The sequence below is a fragment of the Lepidochelys kempii genome, chromosome 5, assembly GCF_965140265.1.
Source record: "Lepidochelys kempii isolate rLepKem1 chromosome 5, rLepKem1.hap2, whole genome shotgun sequence".
Classification (NCBI taxonomy): domain Eukaryota; kingdom Metazoa; phylum Chordata; order Testudines; family Cheloniidae; genus Lepidochelys; species Lepidochelys kempii.
In genome coordinates this window covers 71,190,191-71,215,893 of record NC_133260.1, presented here as the reverse complement: position 1 = coordinate 71,215,893, position 25,703 = coordinate 71,190,191, and the positions used below count along the sequence as shown (strand labels likewise).

General features: G+C 40.0%; 1 protein-coding gene across 6 annotated transcripts in view; it reads right to left on the bottom strand.

Moving 5' to 3' along the window:
- CAMK4 (calcium/calmodulin dependent protein kinase IV) overlaps positions 1-25,703 on the bottom strand; it is a 291,887-nt gene that overhangs the window by 135,254 nt on the left and 130,930 nt on the right. For all 6 annotated transcript variants that reach the window (XM_073344679.1, XM_073344680.1, XM_073344683.1 and 3 more), the window contains 2 exons: positions 3,602-3,664; positions 2,860-2,942 (listed from right to left, as the gene is read on the bottom strand). In XM_073344679.1, the coding sequence (XP_073200780.1) occupies positions 2,860-2,942; positions 3,602-3,664 (146 nt within the window). The remainder of the gene's footprint in view (positions 1-2,859; positions 2,943-3,601; positions 3,665-25,703) is intronic.

The window sequence follows — 25,703 nt, the reverse complement described above, 5'->3', positions numbered from 1 at the left end:
CCACAGTGCTACTGTTAATCTTGTCGCACAGCTAAAAGGGAGAAGGAACAGCTAATGTAGAGCTGTTTATATTAGATTCGTGAGAGGAAGAATTTAAACCAAAAAAATGTGAATGTTAATTGGGAATTGTTTAAGAACGCTTACTCAAGGCACAAAAAGCCACAATCCCCAAATCGAGGAGGAAGGCCATGTTGGTTAAGAAAAAACAACACCTGGTTTACAGGGGAAGAGTTTTAAAAGAGCTAACTGAGGAGCTCACTGGAGTGTTAATGCTCATGGTTCTCTGGGGAAATTCCAGAAGTCTGGAAGCTAATGTTGTGCCAATATTTAAAACAGGTAAATGGGATGAACCAGGTAATTATAAGCCTGTCAGCCCGACATCTATCCCGGGCAAGCTAATGGTGCAACTGATATGGGCCTCTCCCAATAAAGAACTAAAAGAGGGTAAAATAAACAATGCATATGAACATGGGTTTATGGAAAACAGAGCTTGTCAAACTGACCTGTTATCTTTTTTTGATAAACTACAAGGTTGGTTGATAAAGGTAATAGTGTTGATGTAATACACTTAGACTTCTGTAAGGCAATAGACTTGATACTGCCTTAAAAAAACTTGTATGATATAAAATTAACATGGCACATATTAGATGCCTTAAAAAGTTGGCTAACTGATAGGTCTCAAAATGTAATTGTAAATGGGGAATTGTCATCAAATGGGTATGTTTCCAGTGACGTTCTGCAGTTCTTGGCCCTATGCTATTTAACATTTTTGTTAAGTTACCTGGAAGAAAACAAAATAATCACTGATAAACTTTGCAGATGACACAAATATTGGGGCAGTGGTAAATAATGAAGAGGACAGGTCACTGATACAGAGTGATCTGGATCTCTTGGAAAGCTGGGTGCAAATAATGTGTTTTAATATGGCTACATGTAAATGTAGACATCTAAGAACAAAAAATGGATGCCATAGAGATGCTCTAGGAATTATTTTAGGAAGTTCTATGGCCTGTGTTATACAGGAGGTCAAACTAGCTGATCACAATAGTCTGTTCCGGCCTTGGAATCTATGAATCTAATGCAAAAGATGTTGGCTGCGCAGCTGTGTTAAATTATTTTCATGCTTCTGCTGGAGAGGAAGCCACTGCCTTTTGTTAGAAATAACTGATGCAAAATAACTTGATGATTTTTCAAATCACACGTAGAGTGAAAATTTACTACAAATATTTCCAGAGATGCTCATCACCAGTATCAGAAGGGTGCACCATGATTCTAGGCACTGGCAAAACCTCTTTGCTTCAATTAGCAATGTTGTAGATGGAGTTGGGCAGTTTGTAGCAGCTAACTTGTTACTCCAAGTGTAAAATTTCATGGAGGGCCCAATCCTGAGAAAGAAATTACAGCCTAATTGCTGTCGTGTGAAAACTTCATTATGTTAGAGCATGAAATCCCAGCTTCCAAAGTGAAAGCAAGTCCCAGACAGTCTTCAAAGTTGTGCTGCATTCAGCTACCGTAAGTTGAGATAGTAGCAGATGCTACCTTCAGCACCCCCAACCTCACAAATTATTGTTGTTCACAGACCAACACACCATTTCTTTGGCATGTCCATATTTTCCTTTTCCATGATACTCTACAAACACCTGCCAGACAAGTCTCCTTTATGGATAAATACGGTGGTGTACTGTCTCCTTGCGTGCTAGCTTCATGGATTCTAATGGTTTAACTGACACTATGATTTGCCTTATTGCTGTGACTGGATATGGCATGTGTATGCACAGACAGGCACATTTTTCTTCTCTCTGAATTGAAGGAGTGAGAGAAGGGTTTGCTTCTGCTGCGTTCAGAAACTGCTCATGTTGAGCTTATTGCTTTGATTATTATGCATGAACTATTATCCATAGAAAAAGGACAAGTTTGTGTTTCCCCTAATCAAAGTGCTTTTCACGCTCCATTTCTTTAATGCATACTTATATTATATTCCATTTAAATCTTAAACAGTTAAGCTTAGTGGAGAGAAGATTAAATATCCTGATCTTGCATGATTTGGAAAGCATTGTTCATCAGTAGATAAGTTCAGCAGTACAATTGATTTATTCAACAAATGAGCAATGAAGGCTTTGTGTGTGTTTTGCTCTAAAACAAGAATAAACAGCTCTCTTAAGAAACTCCAGCATTAAACATTACCAAAAAGAATACTTTACAGGATTTTTCATAATTTTATACACAGACACCAATATGTTTTGAGTTGTGAAACATTATCATTAAATAACCTGCAGAATTTTACCATTTTCTTTCAGAATCTTTTACAAATGTACAGAATTTTCACAGATATAATCAAGTGCTAAATGCGGGGAAGGGCTTCTCTCATTGCTAGGTTGATCAACTTTTTATTTGGCATTTCTCTCTTCTATCTGCTATTCAGCTGATTTTTGCCTAGCATTTTTTCTGCTGTCTTCCCAGTGTCCCTCTCACTTCTCTGCACAACACACCGTTTCCCTGTTCACCACCTATTTGCATGACCCCGCTTTGATGTTTGCCTGATGAGTCCCCTCTTGCAACACTACATGCTATTTAGAATTTATTGACTGTTTCCTCCCTTTTTCACTTAATTGGAATTTCATTTTAAAAAATCTCCAATGAGAAACCTTTTCCAGATGCCCATTTCGAGCCAGATCCTGCAGACTTTTACTCATGTAAGTAGTCTTCACCCAGATGGAACAACTTCAATGACTACCGATATAAGGATTACTCGGGAAGAGGGGGCAAATTCTGAAGGATCATACCCTTGTTGAGCAATGCATTGTAAGGTGAACACCACAAAATTCCTTGTGCATGCTGCGGTTTGCATAGATCACCCACCTGTCAAATAGCTCCCCTCCTGTGACCAACTCCAGAACAAGACTGATTTCTGTGGGGGTTTCAAATATCTCCTTCAGTTTTATCTGGGAAAAGATACCAAACAGAGTAATTATTTGAGTCCATGCACTGTACAATAGACTACAACAAGGGGACTGTAGCGAAGCGGAAGACAGTACTAACAGTGATTACATGGTTCACACTCAGATCAGTTAAGAAATTTATTGTAAGTACTGTTTATGGTGCCTAATTATTTCTTTTTTGCTTCTTTTGATCTCCTCCTGGATCCCTCTTTCTTTCATCCCTACACATTCACTTCTCATAACTCAGCAACCCTCTCTCAAATGCAGGAAGATTAGAGACTGCTTTATGGCCAATCAGGGCCTCTGCAGGAGTCTTACAGAGGAAGTCCCTGAAGACAAAGGCAAGGCTTTCCCTCCCTCCAGGGAGTAACAACCATGACACCACCAGCTGGCTCTATTTATCCCTTTTCTGCCAGGTTCCCCTTTAAGCAAAAGGCTTGTTTTTGTAAATTCTGTCTTGCTACTTGGCGGAAACTTTAATAATTTACTTTAAAATGTAACTCTGACCCAATGATCTTAGATAAAAACCCAGATTTTTAATCAAAGCCTCTCATACATTAGCATACAATGTGAGCTATGAAGATCAATACTGCGGTCTCAGAAACTGAATACATTGTTAATGAGAGGAGATACAGTGAAATATTCTAAAAATACCCACTTACAATATTTGGATGCGAGAGGCGAAGGAGAACACCTATTTCAGTTCGGACAATTTTCTTGTCTACCTGGTTAAAAGAAAAAAAGATGTGAAGTGTGACTGCAATACTCATCTGAGAAACATCTAATGGCATTACAGGAAAATGTCTATGAGCAGATTGCTAGATTTCTTAGGAGAATGATTTGTGTCTCTTGCACTGAAGTCTAACTGGTAATTATCCCTCTGTATGAAGAGAATGAGAGTTTGCCCATGCTCTGGAATAATGTAAATTTTCTCTCTAGAACACTCACATTGCTGCAATCCCTTGCAAGACAGCAAACACATGAAAGACAAGCCTGAAAAAGAGGCTACAGATTGTATTTGCTATTCTGCCCCTGTGCATCTCCATTACACCAGAGGATGGATGTGGCCCAGCATGATGTGTTTAACAGTGTGTGTCCGGTTAGTTGGGAAAGAAAGGATTCTTCACGCTTAGGTGGAGTTTATACCTTTGTGGTATATTTTGCTATAAAATTAAAAGGTGAACATAAAGGATGTCCGCCCCTGTATGGGCCAAACATCCCTTAGCTGGAGCCCAAATCAAGGTGTAAGGTTTGACTTGCTTCAGGTGCACCTCATTTCAATTAAATTCTGAGGAGGACCCTCCTCCCATTTGCTGCTCAACAACCACACTCTTCCAAGATCCTGTCTCTTGTTCCAGGTTCAGTTTCCATCTCCCTTGCAGCACATCTCACTTATAGTAAAGCTGAGGACCAATTCCCCACAGCTGGTCCAGCCCTACTGCACCACAGGGTCATTCATTCAGGATGACTACTGTGCTCCTACTAGCCAGAGGAAGAGGGTTAACCCCTTTCAGGTTTGGAGAGGGTCGGTGTACCCCATCATACTCAGGTACTGAAGTGCACAAGGAAAAAAAAACTGTTAAGTTTGAAAACATGTCATGAGGTTTATTTTATTTATTTAGCTAAAGTAACCAGTAAGTTGATGGAAGAACTGTCCTAGTAACAGATACTTTCATAAAATGAAGATAATAGATAAGCTATTACCAGCAGGAGAGTGGGGTGGGAGGAGGTATTGTTTCATGGTCTCTGTGTATATAATGTCTTCTGCAGTTTCCACGGTATGCATCCGATGAAGTGAGCTGTAGCTCACGAAAGCTCATGCTCAAATAAATTGGTTAGTCTCTAAGGTGCCACAAGTACTCCTTTTCTTTTTATAAAATGAAGAGCCATACTGAAAATGCTAATAATTAATGTTTCAAATGTCCCTAACTCAGTAAGAATTAGTGGGTTAATCATTATCAACATGGATAAAGGTAACCCTGTTATAATAAAAGAGAATGAGAAATATGAAGGATTCCACCCTCAAATGCATTTCGCTATTCTTGTACAGGCTTCAGAAATGATAGCTTTTCCATTTCCTAGTACAGTTTGTAGAAATATTTGTGACATAACTATTTTTTTTAAATGTATGGTCGAGTTGCATTAGCTATCCTGTGTGGGTTTTTTTGTTTGTTTCACACAAGAACTCAATGTTATCCAAGGGAATTCACCGTGTAAGGTAGAAAACTGCCTGATGAACAAGTGGAACTTTATACTCAAGGTCTGTGCCTGTACTGTGGAGGCATATTCTTGAGTACTTATCATGGTTGTGGCTAGAAAGTAAGTAACAAATGTTTTTAAAAGCCTTCATATTATAGAAGCAGGATACCATTTGGAAAGAAGCAGCACTGTGCTTAAATAAAAGCTTCCTAAATTTTTACCTCGATTGTAGGGAAACATTTTGCTTCAACAGGGAATAAATACAGCAGTTGTTTTTCCAGTGACAACAAGCTTTAAATATTTTTCATTTTCAAAATTATAATGGAGATATAAAGCTCAATTCTCCTCTCACTTACATAAGTGTAAATCAGCTGAAGTCTATGGTGTTACACTGGGGTAAAGGTGGTGTATGCAAGTACAGAATTAGACCTGTAGTCCTTCCTTGAAGCTGCTCATTTTAGTATGCTCTGACAGGAGACCAAAAAAGAAGAGCAACATTGAAGAGACACTGTGAAGGGGTTCCCTTGTCCGACCAGCACGAAGAGGCAAAAATGGAAAGCGACTGAAATAGTTGAGTGAAAACCCTGTGTAGACTTCTCTGTAAAGCTGCTTCATAGTAGCAAGCCAGATAATCTTCAGTAAAGGTAATCAACTGAGACTACTCACAGAACATGTCAATCAAACTGACCTCAAAGTATAAGTCCTCCCAAAGACCCACACTGGATTGGAAGCAACATCTTTGTAATTATGTTCTATGTGTGCTCCCCTTAAAAAAAACAAAACAACGTAGGGAGTTTATTATCCCAGCACAGGCCATGCAGGCTTGTGCCAAAGTAGAGACTAGGGATATTGAGTTATACATCTGGAAGTTTTCATCACTATTGCATTATGGGTGTCTGTCTTCTGGTTTTGAATCCCACTTCCTTCCTACATGTTAACAAGTACATCAAAACATTCACATTGTGGTGGTGATATTCTCACCCAATGCTACTTTTTAGTAAGCGGCCATGTGTGGATGGAGTGAGGTGCAGTTGGCATCATTTCCTAGCTCCTGAAGACAGTAAACATCATGTCTTAGATCTTGCCTTCTCTAGTTTGTCCTTTAGAATAGCTTTTTCAAATTCTAGCGGTTGGCATATTTAACTCCTATGGAAGTTGAAAGGTTGGATTACTACATTTCAAAGCTGGAAATATGAGTAATGTGGTCTAATGATAATGATATGTGATGCCAAGCAGAACACATAGATTGACTCTAGTCAATTGACTAGTTGGGACAGTCTCCACAAAAGTTTGGAGAGTCAGATAAGAAGAAAAGAAAATGGAACTGTGACATCTCCAGGTGCATTTCACCTCCCATGATTTTCACAATAGTAGTGTAAGTGAAATGGGTGGTTTGATGGGATTCCCGGGATGCAGCCTGGGACTGTGAGACACTGTGCCCCCTTAACTCCCCAGTGTGGGCTGTCTCTCACAATGCTTTGCTAGTGACAAGCAGCAAACCCCTCCAGGTACTGTTACCACTCTGCTGGACAATGACCGGTGATGTCTCTTCAGCACCCACCCGGCCATTGGTTACCTCCCTTGTCATGGTCTCTGGAGAACTCGTATCTATCTGGGTGCTTCCCAAACCCAGAGCATATTTTAGTGAAAACCATACAACACAATTCTTATAATTTTATATGCATTAATGATACACTTTTAGATGGAACAATGGGTTTCAGCAGATCATAACCTTTCCCCATATACCTCACATGACATGCTTTATATGCAATATCACAATTATATATAGATGAGTACTATGGGGGTTACAAGACGCTCCCCCGAAGTATAGTGTGTTACAGAGGGCCCATAACCAAACTTTCCTAAACTTCAAAGGTATTGGCTCAGTTTGAAATATCAGATTACATTCTTTTTCACAAGTGGCATGCCCTCTCAGGCTGTATACTCATCTCCACAATGAGGGGAGCTTCTTGTTGTTCAAGAAGCAGCATTACCTGAACAATAAAATAGTTTTGTTAACATTAACCAATAGATTTCAAAAAGTAATTGTAAGTGGTGAATTTCCATTGAAAGGAGGTGTTTTAGTGGTGTGCTGCAGGGAACTGATCTCAGCTGATTATTATTCAATATCTTTATCAATGATTTAGAGAAATATATAAAACCAGCGCAGGTAAAATTTGCAAAATTACAAAAAAAAAATTGGTGGAGTGGCAAATCATTAAGGGGACAGGTCAGTTATACAGACCGATTGGGATCGCTTGATTAGATGGACTCATTGGAACAGCATGCCTGTTAACACAGCCAAATGCAAGGTCATAGACCTAAGAACAATGTACATGGGACACACTTCTAAAATGAGAAACTATACTCTGAAAAGCAGTGACTCTGAAAAGGACTTTGGGGTCATGGGAGACAATCAGCAATCTTGTCGCTAAGAGGGAGAATGCAATCCTTGGCTATACAAGCCAGAGAATATGAAGTAGAAGTAAGGAGGTAGTATTACCTCTGCATTAGTGAGGCCATTGATGGAATAGCATGTCCAGCTCTGGTGTCCACTTTGCAAAAAGAATGTGCTCAGAAACAAGCTACAAGAATGATTTGAGGTCTGGAGAACAAAACTGTACAGCAAGAAACTAAGAGTATGTCTGCATCACAGCTGGGAGGTATAATTCTGGCTCTGCTCAAGCTAGCCCACTAAAAATAGCAGCGTGCCTGGGGAGCAGCATGGGCTAGCCACCCAAGTACGTATCTAGGACCTCGAACGGGGGTCGCCTGAGGCACTGCCCATGCCACCCTGGCCACATGGATATTTTGAGTGCACTAACTCAAGCAGAGCTAGCTTGTGTATGTCTACCCAAGCTGGGAATCAAACCTTCCAGCTGCTGTGTAGAAATACCCTTAATAAGCATTTGGAAGAAAGGTTACCAGGTGACTTGATCATGGTCTACAAGTACCGACATGGGGAAGAGATTTCTAACCGATGGCTCTTTCATCTAACAGAAGAAAGCATAACAAGATTCAATGTTATAAATAAGTAAAAAAAAAATTAACAAAGGAGGGCAATTAACCACTAGAACAACTTAGCAAAGTTTGTGGAGGATTCTTCATAACTGAAATCCTTAAAGGAAGACTTGATATCTTTTAAAAAGCTATCCTATATCTCAAACTGAAGGTATGGGCTTGATACAGAAATTACTGGGTAAGGTGCTGTGGCCTGTGTTATGAAGGACGTCAGACTAGATTATCATAATGGTCCCTTCTGATCTTAAAATCTGTGGATATGTAACATTAGTGAATCTAAATCCCAGTGGTGCAAAGCCTTTTTTGTACAAAGTGTTCTGAAGGGCCATCACAGCCCTATAAAAATTACAAATATTTCTAGTATTATAAAGTCAATAACTCGGCCTTTAGTAAGTGTATTAAGTGTGTAAACGGGACATTTTTTGAGGACTTGAAGGTAAGGCAATTGCCTACTTTCTTGTGAGCTGATATAAAAACTAGGGGGCTGTGACTGTAAATACTAAGTATGGGCATAATCCTGCAAACCGTTACTCAAAGGAGCAATCCCTCAACATCAATGAGGCTACTCATGTGCGTAAAGATTACCTGTGAGAGTGAAGATTTGGAGGATCAGGCTTTAAATACTTACTAGATTCTCAAAGTCAATTCCTTCCAGCTAGAAAGGTTTAAGGAGATTGGAGACTGATGAATTCTGGACTTGTTTTCATAATTCTCTGTAAAATGTCTGACTAACCCAGTAGATATCAAGCAAATGAATTCAAAATATTGCACAAGGCGGTTATTCCCCCATGAAAGCTATTTAAATGTGGCAATCTACTTTCTCCAGCATGCTGTAGGTGTCAAATTGAACAGTACACAGTTCATTTTCTCTATTTTTGGACATGTTCATGCATTATGAATATCTGGCAATAGGTATGCAATAAGACTATGTCTACACAACAGCTGCACTGCTGTAGCACTTCTGGTGAAGACGCTCTAAGCCGACAGAGAGAGAGCTCCTGTTAGCTTAATATCTCCTGCCTGCGTGAGAGGTGGTAGGTGTGTTGGTGGAAGAAGCTCTCCCACTGACAAAGCACTGTCCATGTCACTCAGGGGTGCAGATTATTCACACCCCTGATTGAGGTAAGTTATACTGAAGTAATTTGTAGTGTAAACATGCCTGAGTTTTCCTTTTGGAACCAAATGGGTATTGCTAGGGTATAATAAAGAGCTTAAGGAACAGGATCCTGATTTTATCCGCCTGATGGCAACATATTAAGAGAGGAGGGATGGTCCAGTAGTTTGTACACTAGCCTGAGACTCGTTCAATTCCCAGTCCTGCCACAGACTTCCTGTGTGACACCAAGCAAGTCACCGAGGCTCTCTGTGCCTCAGTTCCACATATGACAAATAATGATAATGAAACTTCATATCTCACAAGGGTGCTGTGAGGTAAAGATGTTAAAAGATTATGAGGAGCTCGGATACTACAGTAATGGGGGCCATGTAAGTACCTAACATAGTTAGATATTTGTAAACAGCCTGGAAAGTGATAACCAAAAATGGCTATGGGGATAAATTTTAGCAACAGGAGAGAGAGAAAGAGAGAGAGAGAGAGAGAGAGAGAGAGTGTGTGTGTGTGTGTGTATCTATAAAACATAAAATCTCTGTATGGTGAGAGTATCAGCCTACATAACACAGTCATTAGGGAGATCATGCTATTTTACCTCTTACATTCATTTCCTTACCAACTCACATGCAAAGTGTCACGTGTACCACAACATATGTCACCACTTAATTTAGTCCAGCCTCTTCCATGGAAGATGCATCTACTTACATAAGGTCTGAATTTGGTGCTAGATGTTTATCCTGGATACAAGCATCTACAATTCTGTCACTGAGGTTTATCTATTCCTGAAGGCAATCACTTTGCTAGGAAAACAATTATGCACTTTGAAATAAATATTTTTAAAACATTGTATTTTAAAAATCACATTTAAATTCTTGCTAATAATATATTTTTGTATAAATTTTGTTAAGCTAACAGAGGTAAAAATGGGCCCAAACATGAACCATTTATCCAAAAATACCCCACAACCCCAAGTGTTTGGATAAAAGACACCCAGATATGAACCATTAGTTTGAGTTGTGTAAACGAATATCCGAGCAACACATTTTCACAAAACTAGAACCATTCTTGATTTTGCCTGGATGCACTTTACAAATTCAAAGCACATATCAACTAGGACAATTTATCTGAGCCTGAGTCTACAGTCCTTTCACATGTTGTGTGCTGCTTACATGAGTAAGCCAACAGGGCTATTATCATGAGTAAATACCACGCAGTGAGTGTAAGTGTTGCAGAATCAGACCCTTTGAGAAGTAGTAGTAAGATCAATACTAGCTGCCAGCAGTTCACTGGTTACAGTAATTTAGTGACTATCCTTGGATGACAAAGAGATTATCCTTTAATTTTAATCTGTTCTAAAAGGGCTCATCAAAAGTATTTGATCTCTGGGCATAAAATCCCTTCTTCCTTTGAAAACCTACCATGTGTTTTTTACTAGCTTGTGAATGCCAGGTTTGGATGACTTAACAATGCTGAGACTTAACTGAACTCTGTTTCCCATCTCCAAGTCCAATATTGCAAATCAGTTAAAAGCAAACTGAAAGATATTTTCTGTATTGGTGTGTTTGCTTTACCTGTTAGTTCTTCACTGCTGACCCTCGGCAAGAAGTTTCCAGGAACACAGACATACATTCAAACAAAGTGCACTGGGGACAGCATGTAATTATTTATACCTTTATTCTCATGCTGTCATGGTTTATCTGTGCAGACACCATATAGAGTGTTAAACTGCCAAAAGCCAAGCAAGAAACAAGAATTGTTATGAAGAGTGATATGACACTGTTCTTTAGCATTCTCATTCCTATTTGTATTCTGGTGTGCATCCACAATATGCTAGGCACTATCTACACAAACAGGAAGACATGTTCCCGGCCCCAAAGAACTCACAAGATAGGCAGTATATGGAGGACACAAGACAGGGATATAATCAAAATACGTACAATTCTTATATGCATAATGGCTAGGTTGAGGGCGAAGTTGAGGAAAGATTTATTCATATAGAAAAAAAAACATTTATTGGGTATTTTAACACTTTAGCTCACATTCTGGTTATTGCTTGTCCTCTCAGATTGTGAAGTCTCTGGGGCAAGGATTGTATCTGCATGTATGGTTGGACAGCACCCTGCACACCGAGAGCACTATTACATACAAAAAATAAGTTATGATGATGATAATAATTTAAGTGAAGTATGTGTGTCAAGTGGTCTTTAGAGCTCTTCCGAGCCAGCTTCCTGCTGCAGGAGTGGAGCCCACTTGCTTGTGCATTGTTGACAACATTTACAAAAGTTTTTCAAGTAACAGTTTTCCAAATAAGCAGGGGTTCTGGATGCAGTTAGGTCCCTCAGCCATTGGATAGATGTCTGTGTGTTCTGGTTAGTTTCAGGACTTATACAGCACTTTACAAACATTAAAGCTGAAATCCTGCCTCAACTAAAGTTAATGGCAAAACTCCTATTGACTTCAACAGGGCCAGGTGTGACCAAAAGCACCCCTATGCAGTATTGTAAGAATCTCTGTATAAAATATGCCTTGTGAGTTATCATTTGAAAACTAATAACTCACTGGTCAATAATATCATGATGAAATATATGTAGCAACATTATATGTAAAGTTATGAATTCCCCCTGTATGATGTTATTAGCACATGTTCAAAATGAGACAGCCGTGCCTAGACAAAAGTTATTAAACAGGCCTATCCTAAACAAAGGAATATGTGACTACCCCAATTTACATACAAGTAGTAAACAGGATCCCTGAGACAGCAAAGGGGGAAAATGGCAGCAGACGAAGCAAATCTTCATTTAAGCAAACATAGGTGAGAAGAAAGAGCATAGAGCCTCCTTCATCTCCTTATTGCCTTCTTTACTGTTTGAGTAAGCTTTGCTTTGAGGGGTAATCTTCAGAAGGTTCCACTTCAACGAGTGACTGGACTATAAAAGTAAGGGGCAAAAACACCCCAGATCATCTCTTTTCTACCTAAGAAGACAAAGGAACCAACCCTTTGACTTTGGGAGCAGATCCTGACCTGAGAGTTTGATCAGCCATGCTAGGATCATGTGGTAAGGATTTTACATTGAACCAAGTCTAGCTTAATGAGTTTTGGTTACTAGAAAGCATTTTATCTTTCAGAGTAGCAGCCATGTTAGTCTGTATTCGCAAAAAGAAAAGGAGTACTTGTGGCACCTTAGAGACTAACCAATTTATTTGAGCATAAGCTTTCGTGAGCTACAGCTCACTTCATCGGATGCATAAAGTGGAAAATACAGGATTAAGTAAATTAATTAAAATAAAGTATTTTCCACTTTATGCATCCGATGAAGTGAGCTGTAGCTCACTTGGTTAGTCTCTAAGGTGGTTAGTCGCTAAGGTGCCACAAGTACTCCTTTTCATTTTATCTTTATTTCTCTTGTAACCATTTCTGACTTTAATGCTTGGTACCTGAATTCACTTAAAATCCTACCTTCTTTTGTTAATAAAACTTGTTTCACTTTTAATCTAAACCAATCCAGTGCTGTGTTTAAACTGAACTGTTTGGTAACTCCAGTTACAGTAGCAGACTGTTGAATACTGACCCCATACAGGGGCAAGGGACCTTTACTATCTGAACTTTCCAGGAGAGGACTGGACAGTGCAGAACATACTTTTGGGGAAAATTTGGGACTGGGAGTATGTTGGGGATCACCCTGCAAGTAATAAGCAAGGCTGGTGGATGCCAGAGTGTGGCTGGTGTTTGCTGACAGGCTGCTGGGGTCAGAGCTGCTGCAGGGCTGGAGCTATACACAGACACTCAGGGTGTGACCTGCATGCTGGCAGGCTGTTTGTGAGCAGTCCATGTTGGGCGCTACAGCAGCAAAGCATTGTGAGGCACCCAAGGTTAAGGGACAGGGGTGACAACCTCTCACTGGTCTGGATTGCACCCTGGAATGTGATACCAGGATTTCACCTTAACTTAATTGTCACAATCTCTCTGTGAGGCAGCCAGGTATTATTATCCCCTTTTCTCAGATATGGAAACTGAGGCACAAAGTGTTAAGGACATTTACAAATGTGGGTGTATACAGTTAAATGGCTAACTCCATACTGAAGCACCAAAATAAAAGTGGCCTGATTTCCAGTGGTTCTGAACCCTCATCTCCCATTGTTTAGCATCTTGGGCTTTTGCTCTTTACTCTACACACATACATTTGAAAAGTTTGTCTTTGTCTAAGCTGGAATTGTCTGCATCCGTTTGAGGGGGTGCCACTGTGACCTGCGCAGGCCTACAAATGCTGGCTCTGTCTGCATCAGATCAAATCTGAAATGTTAGAAGTTGTAACAAATGAATCCTGGGTTTTCCCCAACTGGTGCCCCACAGCATAATGCTCTATCTTTAAACAATCCTGTTAGTCTGTCTTTGCAAAAAGAAAAGGAGTACTTGTGGCACCTTAGAGACTAACCAATTTATTTGAGCATGAGCTTTCGTGAGCTACAGCATCCGATGAAGTGAGCTGTAGCTCACGAAAGCTCATGCTCAAATAAATTGGTTAGTCTCTAAGGTGCCACAAGTACTCCTTTTCTTTTTTTAAACAATCCCTGATCTGCAATCCTTTCCACTGTCTCACGTACATACCTCTAACTTTGGTTTGATGTTACATTTGGTTAAGTTTTTTTTACCTCTGTCTTCACGAACAAGGTCAGCTCCCGGACTGCTGCACTGGGCAGCACAGCATGGGGAGGAGGTGACCAGTCCTCTGTGGAGAAAGAAGTGGTTCAGGACTATTTAGAAAAGCTGGACGAGCACAAGTCCATGGGACTGGATGCACTGCATCCGAGGGTGCTAAAGGAGTTGGTGGATGTGATTGCAGAGCCATTGGCCATTATCTTTGAAAACTCATGGCAATCGGGGGAGGTCCCAGATGACTGGAAAAAGGCTAATGTAGTGCCAATCTTTAAAAAAGGGAAGGAGGAGGATCCGGGGAACTACAGGTCAGTCAGCCTCACCACAGTCCCTGGAAAAATCATGGAGCATGTCCTCAAGAAATCAATTCTGAAGCACTTAGAGGAGAGGAAAGTGATCAGGAACAGTCAGCATGGATTCAACCAAGGGCAAGTCATGCCTGACAAACCTAACTGCCTTCTATGATGAGTTAACTGGCTCTGTGGATGAGGGGAAAGCAGTGGATGTGTTATTCCTTGAGTTTAGCAAAGCTTTTGATACAGTCTCCCATAGTACTCTTGCCAGCAAGTTAAAGAAGTATGGGCTGGATGGATGGACTATAAGGTGACTAAAAAGCTGGCTAGATCGTTGGGCTCAACAGGTAGTGATCAATGGCTCCATGTCTAGTTGGCAGCCAGTATCAAGCGGAGTACCCCAAGGGTCGGTCCTGGGGCTGGTTTTGTTCAATATCTTCATTAATGATCTGGAGGATGGTGTGGCTTGCACCCTCAGCAAGTTTGCAGATGACACTTAAACTGGGACGAGTGGTAGATATGCTGGAGGGTAGGAATAGGATACAAAGGGACCTAGACAAATTAGAGGATTGGGCCAAAAGAAATCTGATGAGGTTCAACAAGGACAAGTGCAGAGTCCTGCACTTAGGACGGAAGAATCCCATGCACCGCTACAGACTAGGGACCGAATGGCTAGGCAGCAGTTCTGCAGAAAAGGACCTCGGGGTTACAGTGGACGAGAAACTGGATATGAGTCCACAGTGTGCCCTTGTTGCCAAGAAGGCTAATGTCATTTTGGGCTGTATAAGCGGGGGCATTGCCAGCAGATCAAGGAACATGATCATTCCCCTGTATTTGACATTGGTGAGGCCTCATCTGGTGTACTGTGTCCAGTTTTGGGCCCCACACTACAAGAAGGATGTGGAAAAATTAGAAAAGAGTCCAGCGGAGGGTAACAAAAATGATTCAGGGGCTGGAGCACATGACTTATGAGGAGAGGCTGAGGGAACTGGGATTGTTTAGTCTGCAGAAGAGAGGAATGAAGGGGGATTTGATAGCTGCTTTCAACGACATGAAGGGGGGTTCCAAAGAGGATGGATCTAGACTGTTATCAGTGGTAGCAGATGACAGAACAAGGAGTAATGGTCTCAAGTTGCAGTGGAGGAGGTTTAGGTTGAATGTTAGGAAAAACTTTTTCATTAGGAGGGTGGTAAAGCACTGGAATGGGTTACCTAGGGAGGTGGTGGAATCTCCTTCTGTAGAGGTTTTCAAGGTCAGGCTTCACAAAGCCCTGGCTGGGATGATTTAGTTGGGGATTGGTCCTGCTTTGAGCAGAGGTTGAACTAGATGACCTCCTGAGGTCCCTTCCAACCTTGATATTGTATGATTCTATAGTAACTAAGAAATAATACATATTGTTTTGAGATAATGCAGTAACTATATTATAACTCAATAGTTCTTTGCACTTCATAGTCCATGGTATCAATGTTGCTGCTGCCTACTACTTTATAACTCTTGTCACTTCTTTATCTCTTTAACTTTGAAGACCGTTCTTAATTTCTCAGATAAACTATGCAGAATCATTTTCTGGTCCACTAAGCTTCTGAAAGTCATAACTCTTAGCAGCAAATGACATACTTGTCTGTCTCCATAAACCAAAGTCACTTTTGTCTTTGTGGATAAATCAAAGGCTGCTAAAGAATATGCTAACTGACTAATACAAGTAACTTCAGAGGCAGCTGTTTTGACAAGGCATTTTCACATTTTTTTTTTAACAATCACATTTTAATTTACTATAATGAAGCTGGAAACTGAAGCATAAGATCACAGGAACTAGCTGCAGTGCACAGATGAAAATCAGTCTTAACAAATTTAAGTAACCATTACTATAATACTTTGGTTGTTAATAAGAGCAAAACTGAGAATTCAATCCACAAGAGATCCTGTTACATATAGGGGAAAAGAGCTTATAGCAAGACTGAAATGTGGGACTCTCCTACTCACTCCATGGATAAGTAAACCCGAATCAACATCAGGTGCTCATTAGGACTTCTGCTGGCCTGGCCTCAGCTGTCAAATCTTCCAAAGGAGAACTGGTAAGTGCACATTGCAAGGTTACAAATTGCTCCAAGGTAATAGGGGGTCCGTAAAGGGAGACTAATAAGAAACGGAGGCAGCTCCCAAAGATGCATTTGGTGAATAAGTAGTAATGTACTGGGTAAAGATTTAAACCATCTATATTTAATTCAAGTTGCTGACAATTAGAGTACTCAATCACTCATTCGATAATGCTGGCAGTTTATACCCTACATTATTATTATAAAACGTTTGTATAGCACAGTAGACTTACACAGAGTGCTTTACAAACACACAGCGAATAGTAGTAGGAAAGGATCAGGAATACAGATGAGAAGTTCTGTTTTGGAGAGAATTTGTTTGAGACAGAAAGTGGACATCCAAGACTAAATGTCAGAAAGGCAGGTGCAGACACAAGACTGGGTGAGGAGAGAAGTCGGGCTAGTGAGACAGAGCCAGGAGCCATTGGCACAGGGTTGGAGACATGGAAGGAGATAACATAGCAAAGAGTGTGTGTGCACACAGAAAGAAGATAGAAATGAGTATAAAACCCTAAGGGACACCAACAGACAGACAGGAGTATGAGAGAGTTTAGGACAAATTTAAAAACATGGTAGAAATGTGGTCAGCAAGTTAGGGAGAAAGCAGGGAGGGCACAGAATCATGTAAGCCCAGGAGAGAGAGGGAGAGACAGCAGAGATTGAGACAGCTATGAGCAGTGTCAAAAATACAAGACAAATCAGGAAGAAAGAGAAAATAGAAGCACCCCATCGATTTAGCTAGAAAGAGATCATTAGAGGCTTAATGAGAGCTGTTTCAGTCGTATGGAGAGGGCAGAAGCCAGATTGGAGGTCACTGAGTCAAGAGCTGAAGGAAAGAAAGTCAAGGCACTGAGAGTAACCAGCATATTTCAGGATACTGAGGGATACTGGGGAACTAGGCAGCCCACCCACCCACAGGCAGCCAGCCAGAGAGCCAAGCAGGGCAGCCAGGCACCCACCTCACAAACCAGCTTGACAAGGGAGAAGCCAGCTGGGGAGCTGGGCAGCCTACCTGGCAGGCAGTTGGGGAACTGGCAAGCCTGGGAATCTGAAAAGCCCACCCCAACACAAGCTGGCCAGCCTGATTTCCTGACAACCTGCCCACCCACCTGTCAGCTGGCTGGTGTGTGGGCAGGCTGTCAGGAAACCAGGTGGCCACCGGGCCAGCCTGCTGCCTTCTGTTGAAAGTTTTGACAGAACTGACACATTCCCCCAAAATGTTTTGATTCCATCAAATCACCATTTTTCTGGTGACACACTGTTCCATCAGAAAACTTTTGACCAGCTCTGCCCAGTAATGTTTCTATTTAGCCCATGACTTCTGTTTGAGCTCTAACATAGTTTTAAAAAAAGAGATCTGCACTTGATTTTAAGATTTGAATGTTATAGAATATTCCAGGTTTCAGAGTAACAGCCGTGTTAGTCTGTATTCGCAAAAAGAAAAGGAGTACTTGTGGCACCTTAGAGACTAACCAATTTATTTGAGCATAAGCTTTCGTGAGCTACAGCTCACTTCATCGGATGCATACTGTGGAAACTGCAGAAGACATTATATACACAGAGACCATGAAACAATAATAGGTATTGAAATAATAGGTAATGAAAAAAAATAGGTATTGTTTCATGGTCTCTGTGTATATAATGTCTTCTGCAGTTTCCACAGTATGCATCCGATGAAGTGAGCTGTAGCTCACGAAAGCTTATGCTCAAATAAATTGGTTAGTCTCTAAGGTGCCACAAGTACTCCTTTTCTTTTATAGAATATTCCATGTCCCTAGGTAAGTTGTTCCAGGGTTAACTCCCTCACTGTTAAAAACATGCCCCTTATTTCAAAGCAAGGACGTGGCAGAATAGTCTTGTACTTTCAGATATTACAATTTACAAAATCTCTGACAGCCTGTATAACGTCCACCTGTGAGAGGACAGAGAAACACACAATAAAACCAGTGCAAGAAGTCTTCTGAGAATATGGGTCTCTATGTTGGCTCGTGGATTTTGGACATTCGGATCAGATACTCAGCCACCGAAGTCAGTGGATCTGTGCTGATTCATGCCAATTAAAAATGAGAATAAATTAGGAAAATTGGGGGATACACTTTAAAAAAAAAAACAGTAGGGCAGAAAATTCCAGATCAAATACCATTAGCTGCTTATATTTAATCAAGTTTGGATAATATTTTTCAATTGTACTGGGGCACCACCATCACCAGCACCAATACATATGAATACACTTCTATCGAGTGTATGCTACAGATGGGGCATGCACTTGACATCTACTGAAGGTGACCGTATACTCTAATTTAGCTTTTTGAGCAAAGTTAAGAGTTTCTATGAAGTAAAGGTTTTGTTTTTCAGAAGCCGTTCACTCTGGGACAAACTTTCTCAGTAATGCCTACAGCCATCTCTTATCAAGGCAATGACCCCTGTGTACAGGGTGACAGACAACTGTCTTTAAAAAATTTTTGGAAAAGTTTATTTTAAGAGTATTGTCTAATAAAATATTTGAAATTACTTTTTTGAGACTTGGGGAAAAGATTGTGGTTTCTGGTAAGATAAGGTTTTCCCCACACTCGCTTAAATGCTGCAGCAAGCTGCTTGATGGAAGGAGCAGGGAACAAAGGCCTGAAGGATAAACAAAAGAGGAAAGGTGAAGAATGAACAATAAAAATAATTTAAAAACAATCTTTTGTCTTCTAAGCTGGATAGGCTTTTCTACCTGCATCTCTACTTGAGCTGAATATTGTGGCCCTGTAGAACACATCAAACATACAATAAAGCACAGCAGTAATTGCACAGCCCTGCAATACTTTTTATGCACCCAGCAGGGAGTTTTCACTTCATACATTGCTCAACTTTTTGCAGTGATTCCATAAGTCAATTTGCATCCTTAATGCAAAGTAAAGAAGACTAAAATATACACATATGTACGTACAATAGAGTCAAACATGTACACCAACTGAATAATTGCATCTGGAAATTGTATGAATGTGTCTGAACTTAGCCTGTTCGGTACCTAAGCCAGTGTGTGTGTGTATGTAAATACTTTACTTGCACATAAATATGTATACATAAAGTAGGTGTTAGCAGATGCACAACTTTGAAGAAAAGGAAGATGGGGGATGCAATACCTGAAGATAACAGCATCAGTTCTTATGAAAAGGTCAATTTTTATACTCAAGGGCCAACTGCTTCCCTTATTAGCTAAAACAAAGTCTGTGAAGTCATGTCACAGACATTCTCAGGATGAGCTGACCCATTGGATCAAGGAACAAATGTTAACAATCTGTGTTTTGCCATTTTGACTTTATTAAGCTTATACCCTCTGTGACATATATGATAATATTTAAAAAAAAAAAAGCCAAAAGCACATAACACACTAAAAAGTCACCCAGTCAATTGTGGGCTGGCTCCATTGTCCCACTGGAATTCATTATATTGGTGACACCACAGAACAATTCATTGTGGGTCATCATTGCATTTAAGAGATTGCAGGAGCAACACTGATGATGTGAAATAATTTTTACAATTTGAGTTTAAAATTAATTATATGCTGAATAGTGCAGGCCTAATTATGTGTTGTGAATTAGTTATCTGACTAATTTAGCTGTTGCTTCTGTTCCTGACTCATTTGTGAACTGATTTCTGCAAATGTGTTTATTGCACAAGGAACAGTTTATGCAAACAAATTTCAGCTGATGGGGTTTTCATGAACGGTTCATTTCACCTATTAGCTGACCAATCAGACACCATGACTAGCAAAGTCACATGGCATTGTTTCTGCTCCCTGAGTTGATGACTGAAACTTTTTAAAAAGGAAAATAATGAATAATGAGTGATAAAGAATGAATAAATCAAACGGTGAATACACATGTTCACATTCATATATCCTTACTTGCATGAATGTTTGGAAAATGGCCTGGTCCACCTGATTTTTCATGTTTAAAACCCCATGCACATTTGTACAAATGCTTGCAAATGGGAATGAGAATGATCACTGCTGAAAAACAACCATTTAGCCTCTGAATGCCTCATTAATTGATCTTTGGGGCATTCAGGGCATAAAAATGTGCATACTTACATTTTTGATAAACAATATATGATAAACTAACATTTGTATCTTCTCTCCTGTTATTCCCCTTGGTGGGCTTTTTTCTCTCTCTCCAGTACACAATGGCAATCTTGCCGCATGCTAAATAGGTAATCATGCAGTGGTCATTTTCTGAGGGTGTGTCATTTGTGTATAGAACACTCAAAGTTTATGCATCCACAGTACCTGTGGATGTGTTATTGGTACTTACAGAACCAAAGGGGGGGGTTAGAATATTTCATTATCCCTCTCTAATACACAGTAGTAGGAAAATGCCAAGGCACTCTGCGAATGAGATACATTTGGCCCAAAATGCAAGAATTTAACAGAACAGCTGAGAGACATAATCATATTACAATAGAGTTCTCATTCTGTCTGTTCTAATTAATTCATTGTTTTTATTGACAATTAACACACTTATAAACAGGATTAATAAGTCTTAATGATACAACCAATTTGAGATAGCTGGCATTTTGTACCAAAGATGTGATGTGCTTCTTTCTCTTACACATGCAACCTAAGAAAACTGAACTAAAGAACTCCCACTTCTTCTGAGTGCCTCACGCAGTAGCAATCCTCATGAAAATCAATAGGTTCTAGGTGACAAGATACTTCACTTGGTACTATTGTTATCTTCAAGCTACTCCACTCTATGTTTCTAGAGGCCTCAATTGCATCAAAGATCTATCTTGGTTTGTGATACATTATGCTTCCCCACATTACCAACCTAGTGCCACTCTTGTGGCAGTTTAAGAAATGCACAGAAATATTCACAAGAAGCTAATTTACACATTTGGTATCTATGTAGTAGTTCACTGAAATTACATAGCTTAATGTGACCTTTTCAAGTTAGCCTGTTCAGGTATAATACAGCAATGCCATCATCCATAGGGAAGATTGCTCTCTCTTTCACAAATATAATTGTTCCACACAAAGGCCAAATACATAGCATGCCTCCCATTTTTTAAACAATAGCACAGCGGATTGGTGATGGCTTCAGATCTATAGCCCATTCTATTAGTATACTGTACATACCACTCTACAGTGGGTAAAAAGTCAAATAACAGAGTCCTTGCCCAATAAGCTTCTGTAGAAAGACACAACAGAGTGGAGTGAGGTACTTTTAACTTCAATGCCACTCAAAACAGAGATGTCTTCAGAAGTTTTATGAAGAATGGGGGCAAGCAGAGGAAGGATCCCTTACTTAGAGGCTGCTCAAAGCATAGGTGACAGAATGAAAGGAGACATGAAGTTGGGAATGGGGGGGGACACACACAAAGGAGCAGTTGAGGGAGCAGAACAGGATGTGTAGGTGACATGTAGAGGTGATTAGGTCAGAGATGTAGATAGAGACTCAAAGGAAAAGATTAGGAGCTATTTTAGGGGGGCACTAGTTTCATAAGGCTCCTAAACTATTTCTGGTCTTGTCACCTGTATAGGCCTATGCTAGATATATGAAAGCACAACATTAAAAAATTTAACTTATTATATGTTTGTATGAATGAAGCCTAGAACTGGGAGGGACCTTGAGGTACTACTGGAATACAAATAAATGAAAGTAATAGTTTAGACCTCGGGACAAGATGTCAAGGTAAACTGTGAAGTCAGCTTTATTGTATATATTAAAGACTACACTTGAGACTAACTATTATGCATGATCTAGGTATATGAAATCAGACATATTACAGTGCAGGGAGAATGAACGACATAACCTGCTAAAGATCTTTTCCAACCCAAAAGATTTTATATCTATAGATATTAATACTCATGGTAGAAGCAAGCATAGAAAAACTGGAAGTCTGTGTTTACTCCTAAAGCTTGGTCAGCATGGATAATCTCTTCTTAGGTCTGTCTCACCCATTCTAAGTATAAATGGGTGTTAGAGCTTAAATGTGTTAGAGCTCAACACAATTTTTGGACAAATTGAAAAAATCCCACTATTGTGCCTGAGCACATCTATACATGCCTGAGTATACCTTCGTATAGCATTGTGCCCTATACCTTTATGACAGAGTAGTAATGGCTATGGCATTAAGAAGGATAAACTACTATACTAAAATGAATTAACTTTATGATTTAAAGAATTATACCATAACTGAGCTGAGACTAACCCCAGGTCCTATTGAGTAATATATGAACCATATGCTCCACAGATAAAGACTGACACAGACAGTTGCCGTGCAAGCCATTTGTAATCAAAGACTTATGAGATCATTGCTGTCTAATGTATACGTATATATTTTACACACACGCATGCACGCACACACACTTGAGCTTCTTACTTTTTTGTCAAGCCAACAGAAAATCTTTTTGCCAAATACTGGAACTTTTTCTCTGGCAATATTAAAACCAGCACTCTTGCTCTCATGCACACACAATGCCACACCCTCAGCCATGCAGAGCTGCGCCAGCTGAGGATCAGCACTCTGCTTCACCAGGGTAGGCTTCCAATGTGAGGGTGGGGAAGTGGACAATGGAGAACAGGCTATAGCACCCAAAGATTTCCCACAGTCAGGGGAATCATCTGTTGCCCTATTAGGAAAGGGAGACCCTAGACTCTGTCACTCTAAATGTTAGAAATAGGGATCAAGTGTTTAAATAAATAACAGCTACAGAATTACAGCAGCATCATATTTAACATCTTGTTACAAAGGACTGAGAGATTGAACCTTTAGAATTTATTGTATTATGGTTCTAAATGTCAGTATCTATTAAAATAATTCTCATTCTCAATTTCCAAGGCCTGTTCAACTGAACAGACGAACACCCAAAACTCAAAAGGAATTAGAAGTTAATACTACCAATTAGATGTTATCTTATGACGAGAAACTACGTACTCATTTCACTGCCATTGTAGATTGTAAGAAAAACAAACCCCTAGGTCTGCCCACATGAATCTCCCCTCTTTCATACAGCAGGGGTCTCAGTCATCTTCATGGTGACATCTCCTTCTTGGGATACTACAAAGGCCTCTTTGCATGGTCTGTGGAAGGGGTGAAGACTGGGAGGGTTGAGGACACAGGGGATGGGCACTGATTTCCCTCCAGCCTCCTGGAAATGACAGAAGAAATAATACAACCTGAGGCAGAGCCGACCCTATGATTTCCAGAGACAGCTACTGCTAGAGGGTGTCCACCGGCACCATGGCTTTTTCCAAAGTTTGGGGGGAAGGGGAAGAGAGGGGACAATTTTAAAAATGTTTTAAATCCTACACCTAAATGAGGAATACTGCCTGACTGAGGAGGAATCATAAACAAACACTGATGCAAAAATCACAAGGCAGAGAGCTGTGTTAATTGAATCTTTAAAGGAAAGATCACTAGGTTAATTACCTGGGACTCGGGAGATGTGGGCTCAATTCCCTACTGTGACCCTACACAAGTTGCTTAGTCTCTCTGGCCCAGATCCTAATGGAAATTAGGAGCCTAATTACCTTTGAGAATCTGGTTCTCTGGGCTTCAGTTCCCATTCTGTAAAATGGGGATAATAATACTGCTCTACTCACAGAGATTTTATGAGGGTAAAAACATTAAAGATCATGAGGCGTTCAGATAGTACAGCAATGGGATACTATACAAGCACTTAATATGCCTAAATAGAATAACCAAGTCTTCAGAATAAGACATTAATAAGATTACTTTTTTTCCAGTGCGTTAATTTACAGGATTTTTGGCTTCTTCCTTGTCCTAGTCTTCAGTAATTAGGACAACTCCTTTCTCAATATTCTGAAAGCTAAATTGTTAGCGTTCTCTTGACCTAAGACTACTGTTTAGCCTTTTGCACAGTTACACTGAAGTCTCACACCTACTATATTTGCAACACATTTATTTTAAAAGCTCTACTTTTTATTGTAGTTTTCTTGCTGTGTTTTTACCATGACCAAAACACAGGGTAGGGATGAAGTGCACTTAAAAGAAAAACAAAACAATTGGTTAAAATATGTACAAAAGGCTAAAACTGCTAAGATAGTAAAGATAAAACCTAGAACTCTGCTAGTTATTAGCTACCATTGAAAGTCTTGCTTAGGCTTGCTAAGAAGCTACAAGATTGTTTAATCTTTCTGAACCCTGTGGTGAACTCTGAATCCCCATTTTCTTGAAAAAACTTATGAACCAAAGCAATTAGAACTCTGTACAACATAAATATAACAGTCTTATTTATATTATTTCTTGTTATTTTATTGAAATACATCCACCTAGTTTTCACTGTATTTACATTTTCCATATTAGCATTCTTCAGTTTCTTGGAACCAAGCCCACTTCAGGTTTCAAACATCTGCTAGCGAAATAAATACAAAGCATAAAGGAATTATATCTTTGGAACAGCACAATAGTTAGTGACAGTAGGGTGCTTAAACAGAAGGGGCTGGAATACTGAAGAAATATTTTAATTTAAGTTTGAAGGGATAAAGTTACACTCCTCTCCTAGGAAGCACATGGCAGCTTGCTCAGAGTGGCAGTGAACTCAGCATGACAAAGAGGCTGAATGGTCATCATGACCACCAGCCCAGTTATTACCACCACTGCAGGTTGGCACCTGAGGATTGACCATCACATCACTGAGCCGTCTTTATCCTGTCTTGAAAGATGTTCTGCCCAGACCACACAAAGAGAGGAAATCAGACAAGATCACTCGCTTCATGGCCCTCTCCTGAGCAACTCTCCTGATGTGAACCTACAATTCCTGATGCCCCCTTCTCAGTGTTTTTAATTTTCCATCACCACCTTATTTCTCCAACCTGTTTCCTATCCTTCCCTTTTGCCGTCTTACTAATAATAGTGAAATTTAGCCATTCAGGACAGATTTAACTTTGCAACACGCTGTCATACCAAGTTTGGCAGGCTAGTAAATACTTAGCAGCCTGAGCTTGGTAAAGACAACATAAAATACATAACTTCATGTTTTAAAAAGAGGGAGATATACCTCCCACAGGGGCCAGAGGAAAATAAGAGCAACATTGCTCGCTACCTTCCCAAGTCAGAGAATGGTTAACTGGATCTTGCACCATATGCCATGCTTGTGATCTCCCAACAACTGAACTGCCCGCAGCAGATAGAAAAAGAAGCAGTTTCTTATCTTTTACTCTTCTCTTTTCCTTCCCTTTCATGTATATGTGTCTGGTTTTGTCTTTAGAAGTATGCAAGAGAAACCAAACCCCTGTCAACCAAACCCAAATTGCTATGCTATGGCAATAAGGAAAGTAGCAAATACGGTAACATCCTAAAAATCCTACCCAATTCTCATGGTGCCTGAGGAAATCTGATTCTGATTCCCCCAGGGAAGAAACAGATCTTCACAGATCT